Source organism: Tupaia chinensis, unplaced genomic scaffold (genome assembly GCF_000334495.1).
Source record: "Tupaia chinensis unplaced genomic scaffold, TupChi_1.0 Scaffold000330_1, whole genome shotgun sequence".
In the NCBI taxonomy this organism is placed as follows: domain Eukaryota; kingdom Metazoa; phylum Chordata; class Mammalia; order Scandentia; family Tupaiidae; genus Tupaia; species Tupaia belangeri.
In genome coordinates, this window is record NW_006159824.1 from 49069 (window position 1) to 54516 (window position 5448).

Here is a 5448-nt window from a genome sequence, read left to right on the forward strand (position 1 = left end):
GTTCTGAAGTCCAAAGCTGAGGCTGGCTGACTGGTTACAGTTCAAGTCAAGGAACTGCAGGCAGAGATCATGGAGGACTGAGGACTTTGGAGAGTCCTGGATACCAGTTTCAGACTGACTTCAGTTCTTCAGACACCTCTGATAGGTGGCCTGGAACTCTGTAACATTACCATCCAACTGTCTTGGACCCTGACCTCATGAAGACCAAGAACCCAGGGCCTTCATCCCCAGCTCTGGCCTCTGACCAAGCCACACTTAACACCCTCTATTCTGGATCTGTGACCAATGTAGTTCTTGGAGAGAACCCTAGGACAAAAGGGTGGATGCAAAAGAAACGGAGCACCACTTGTCAGCTGAGGAGTAGAGGGACCACCATACACACACCATGCCCAGCAGAATAGCCTCTCTGAAGCATGCACACATATGCACGTGTCATATTCTCACAGACACAGGCTTTGGATTTTTCTAGAAAAGAGAAACGGCTTTGAAAGCACTCAGAAGGCACCCTTAGAAGGGCAGGTAATACTGCCCACATTCAAAGGGCAGGAGGAGTTGTGGCTGTAGCACCAAGCATGGTGACTGCTTGTCTCGGGCCCAGGTCTTTGGAGGCTGAGTACCCGCTCAGCATGATTGCCTGCGCTATACCGGGACTTTATCTCCAACCCGCATTGTCCTGGCTATGTCTTCCTTGGCTGTGAATATACTAGGGACACTCATTGACTGACACTTAGAAGTTCAGTTCCCAGTGGCCACTCTGTCCTAAGTCTCTTTCTCTTCTCATCTCAGAGTATGAGGCAGAGTCCTATAGGACTTGCAAGGACCCACATGATCTGGACCCTGTCACCACTATGATCTCATTTTCTCTTTCCCCTGTTCTTGCTCCATCTGGCCACTTTGGTCTCCTTACAGTTCTTCAGTCGCACCCTGGACCAAGGAGGACCTTGCACTGTCTTTTGCTTCAAACTAAAACATTCTGCCCCAGATAACAAGTACTTCAATTGCTCACTTCCTCGGGCTCACATGTTGCTTTTCACTGAGGTCCGGATCAACCACATTACCTTTTGCAATCTGCACCTGGCTTCCATCACTTACCCCACATTTCTGTCTCCCTTACCCCATTCCTGTCTTCCCCCCTCTCTCCTCAATGCGCACATGCTAGAGCAGTGCCAGGCACACAGAAGGCACTCAGTAAATACGTGCATTGAACTAAGCTCAGAGATGGAACTGGTCAAGAAAGGGCCATTATTACTGGCTGACTGCCCTTTTTCTTCTTCTGGCTGCATCTTCACCCCCTGCCAGACTCCTAGCCAAGCTGCTTTGCCCTGTTTTCTATATATTTGCAAAATTTTATTTCTGTTTGTTTTTGCTGAAAAGCATGTTTGCTCACCACTGAAAAAGAAAAAGTGAGAAATTACCCCTGAGAAGAGATGACTGTGCCACAATTTCTCCTCCATTCTCCTTTGGGGATTTTGGCAGACACACACATGCTGGGCGTATCTTCCAATGTTAAAACTCGAACCTACTGTCAGTCATGTGGGATCAAGCCAGCTCTACCATCATGCATCCAGGCTGGCTCTCTAAAGTTTTATTATTTATCTTTTCCAAGAAAGAGAAAAAGAGAAAGAGAGAGAGACCCCCAGCGGTGTCACCAAATTTCAATCCAACCCAGTCTCAGCCAGCCTGGATCACAAACAGAGGCATAACCTAGTGTGCACAGGGAAGTCTTGAGATATGAACTGAGGACCTCCTTTCATGGGTCCACCTGTGTTCCCACTGTACCCTCATTGGGACCCTACCCTATCTTCTTCCCTGGCCTGCGTCAACCCTGACCCATAGCAGCCGTAAACTCACAGCCTCCACCCCTCAGCCGCAGAGCCCTCAGGAGTTGTGTGGTCAGTATACTCCTAGTCTCCAGGCCAGTTCCCAGAAGAGCTGACCTCTGCTCTTCACTCGTTTCCAGTCAGCCCCACCCCACTAAAAAAAAAAAAAACAAAAAAAAAAAAACACACATTTGGAGGCCACCTCTTCTGTAAGTACACACTCCTCTCAAGAGCTTCAGTGCAACTCCACCGAACTTTATTCTGGATTCCCAAATGTCAGGCACTGTGCCAGGGGGATGCCAGGGTTGTAAAGATCCCAAAGGCTAGACTCTCTCCCTATGAGTCTCCCACAGTTCCCGCACCTACTGCAGTGGACGTGGCAGTTTCTGTCCAAAGCAAGTAGCCATGCACGAGCTGAAGGGAAGGGGTGATGTCCTAACAAAGGGATGGCCTTGTCCCAGGCCTGGGGCCCTATACTGCAGTAACAGGCTGTGTGGCCATCTCTGCCCCTCACCTCATACTGGCATCTGGGGACAGTGTCTCACCTGGAGGCAGATGCTCTGGGTAGCATTGGGAGGCAACAGCAGCCCTGCATTCTCTCCCCACTGTTCAGTCCCCTATTTCTATGAGAGGACCTGAGTGAAGGCAGGACATCCCAGGAAGCTCCCCAGTAGCAGTGATGCCGTCTCCCGTTTCTTCACCCACACCTGGGACCCAGAGTGGTTCTGAAGTCCAAGACTGAGGCTGGCTGACTGGTTAAAGTTCAAGCCAAGGAATCTGCAGGCAGGGATCATGGAAAACAGTGGACTTTCAGGGGTCCTGGACCCCAGTTACTGGCTGTCTTCAGTTCCTCGGACACCTCTGCCAGGCTTCCTGGCTGCTCTGTAACATCACTTTCCAACTGTCTTGGGCCCTGACCTCCTGGAGACCAAGAACTCAGGGCTTTCATCCCCAGCTCTAGCCTCTGACCAAGCCACACTCAACACCCTCTATTCTGGATCTGTGACCATGTAGTTCTTGGAGAGAACCCTAGGACAAAAGGGTGGATGGGAAAGAAACAGAGCACCACTTGTCAGCTGAGGAGTAGAGGGACCACCATACACACACCATGCCCAGCAGAATAGCCTCTCTGAAGCAGGCACACATAGGCACGTGTCATATTCTCACAGACACAGACTTTGGATTTTTCTAGAAGAGAGGAACTGCTTTGAAAGAGCCCAGTAGGCACCCTTGGAAAGGCATCTAATACTTCCCACATTCAAAGGGCAGGAGAAGTTGTTGCTGTAGCACCAAGCACGGTGACTACTTGTTTCTTGGGCCCAGGTTAGCGTCTTTGGGGGTTGAGTCCCTACTCATCATGATTGTCTACACTAACCCGGGATTTTATCTCCAAATCGCATTGTCCTGGCTGTGTCTTCCTTGGCTATGAACATACAAGGGACACTCATTGAAACTCAGCCAGTTCAGTTCCCAGTGGCCACTCTGTCCGAAGCCTCTGTCTCCATGGGCTATGTAGTCATGCTGTCTTCACCCTTCTGGTTGCTGTGGGCTCCAGCAGCACTGTCTCCACTGGCCGCCCTGTGCCCCTGTGCTGTAGCTCTGTCCTTGTTGGTTGCCACTAGAGGTAGTGTTTCCACTGACAGTGAATCCAGTGGATGGATGGGCTTTCTCCCCCAGTGCCATGCTGCCAGCACCCCAACCTGTGCCTCCATCTCCTCCTACATTAGGGTGAGGGAGCGCTGGGGGTACCAGAAGAGGGCCCAACAGCCTCGAGGAGCCTCTGATGCTGGAGAACTTTCTTCCTCCTTTCCTGTTCCCCTGTGACTTCACACACCAACTGAGCAGGGAAGGCCCCTGGATGCCCCTTCAGCCAGCCTAGAGAAAGAGAGACAGGAGCCCAAGTCGGGGTCTAGGTAGATAGGAAGTGAGCAGATAAAGGAGGCTGCTGTGGGTTCAATGTGTCCCCCTAAATTTTTCCCAGTGAAATTTGGTTTATTACAATGGTAGAGACTTGGGGTCTGCAGATGGCATACAGTTCCATCTCTGGTCTCCCGCATGGAGTCCATGGTTTGAATCCTGGGCCAAGTGGCTTGAAATTCATGCTGTGTTTGCGTATTTGCCCCAGATCTTGGGAGGAGAATGGAAGAGAAGGGATTCCATCATGGCCATCACCCCTGGGGAGTGATAATCTTTTCTGTCTCTCTGTCTTTCTTGACTGGTGAGCGTACATGCCCTATAGCAATAATCTCTAAAACTAAATAAATACATAGATAAAAGAATAGAAACTTAATCCAACTATGAGGAGCTAGTAGGTTGTGTTGTGCTTAAGGGCACTGGACTTTCACATGGCTAACCTTGGCTCAAGTCCCAGACCTGGCAGCTTGCTTTCTCAATTTCTCTTTCTCTCTCGCATACACCCTGTTTCTCTCGGTCAAGTTAAAATAAATAAAGTTAAATAAAATATATTTTTAAAAAATCCAACTATGGGTACCAGCAGTTAGCGTAATGGCTATGTCACTGGACTCCCACGTAGTCGACCGCGGTTCGCATCCCGGACCCGGTGGCTTAAAACTCACGCCGGGCGCGTGTGCGTGTGTGTCCAAGATCCCGAGAGGAGAATGGAGAAGGGATTGCAGCGTGACCATCCCCCCAGGGGGTGATTTCTTGCTTTCTGTCTCTATGTCTCTCTCTGTCTGTCTGGCAAGCGCACGCACCCTATAGAGAAAAAAAAAAAAACCTCTCCAAAAAAAAAAAAAAATCCAACTATGAGTATGAGAGTTGGATCCTTTATAAAGTACTTAGGATTAGATAAAGTAATTAGGGTGAAACTCCTATGATTGACTCCTGTAACCTTAAAAGACAGACACAGGCAGGCCAGCAGGTGGCACGGAGGTGGTAGTGCTGGATACCACATAGCTGACTGCTTGATCGAGTCCTGGACCTGGTGGCTGAAAATCACACTAGATGCATGTGTATGCACACATCCGTAGAGGAGAATGGAAGAGAAGGAATTGTAGCATGGCCACACTCACTTCTCTCTCTCTCTTTTTCTCTTGTAAGCACACATGCCCTATAGTCAATTAAAAAAAAAAAAAAAGGACAGAAAGGCAGAGAGGCAAAGGCATATGTAAGCTCTTGACACTTTATGCCCTATGTCATCCTAGGACTCTGCAGAGTCCTCACCAAGAAGATCCTCCCTTTGACTCTGAGCCTCCAAAACCATGAAATAAATAAGCCTATTCTTTTATTTTTATTTTTACTTATTTATTTATTTTGGGGGGGAGAAGTTTTCGCTACAGGGCACATGTGCTCGCCAGAAAGACAGAGAAACAGAGAAACAGAAAGTGAGAAATCACCTCAGGGGGGATGGCCACGCCGCAATCCCTTTCTCCTCCATTCTCCTCTCGGGATCTTGGGCACACACGCACACGCGCCCAGCATGAGTTTAAGCTGCCAGGTCTGGCACTTGAACCAGGGTCGACTATATGGGAATCCATCGACATAGCCATTATGCCAACTGCTGGCCCCTCAATAAGCCTATTCTTTATAAATCTAGACTCAAGAATATTCTTGGGAACCAGCAATTAGCGTAATGGCTATGTCGCTGGACTCCCACGTAGTCGACCGC

At 49.2% G+C, this 5448-nt stretch overlaps 1 protein-coding gene across 1 annotated transcript in view; it reads right to left on the reverse strand.

Annotated features, from left to right (window-relative positions):
* Window positions 1-3409: 3409 nt before the first annotated feature.
* ARHGEF15 (Rho guanine nucleotide exchange factor 15) overlaps window positions 3410-5448 on the reverse strand; it is a 16592-nt gene continuing 14553 nt past the window's right edge. The window contains exon 16 of the mRNA XM_006151740.1: window positions 3410-3695. Coding sequence (XP_006151802.1) covers window positions 3544-3695 — 152 coding nt within the window. The 3' untranslated portion in view covers window positions 3410-3543. The remainder of the gene's footprint in view (window positions 3696-5448) is intronic.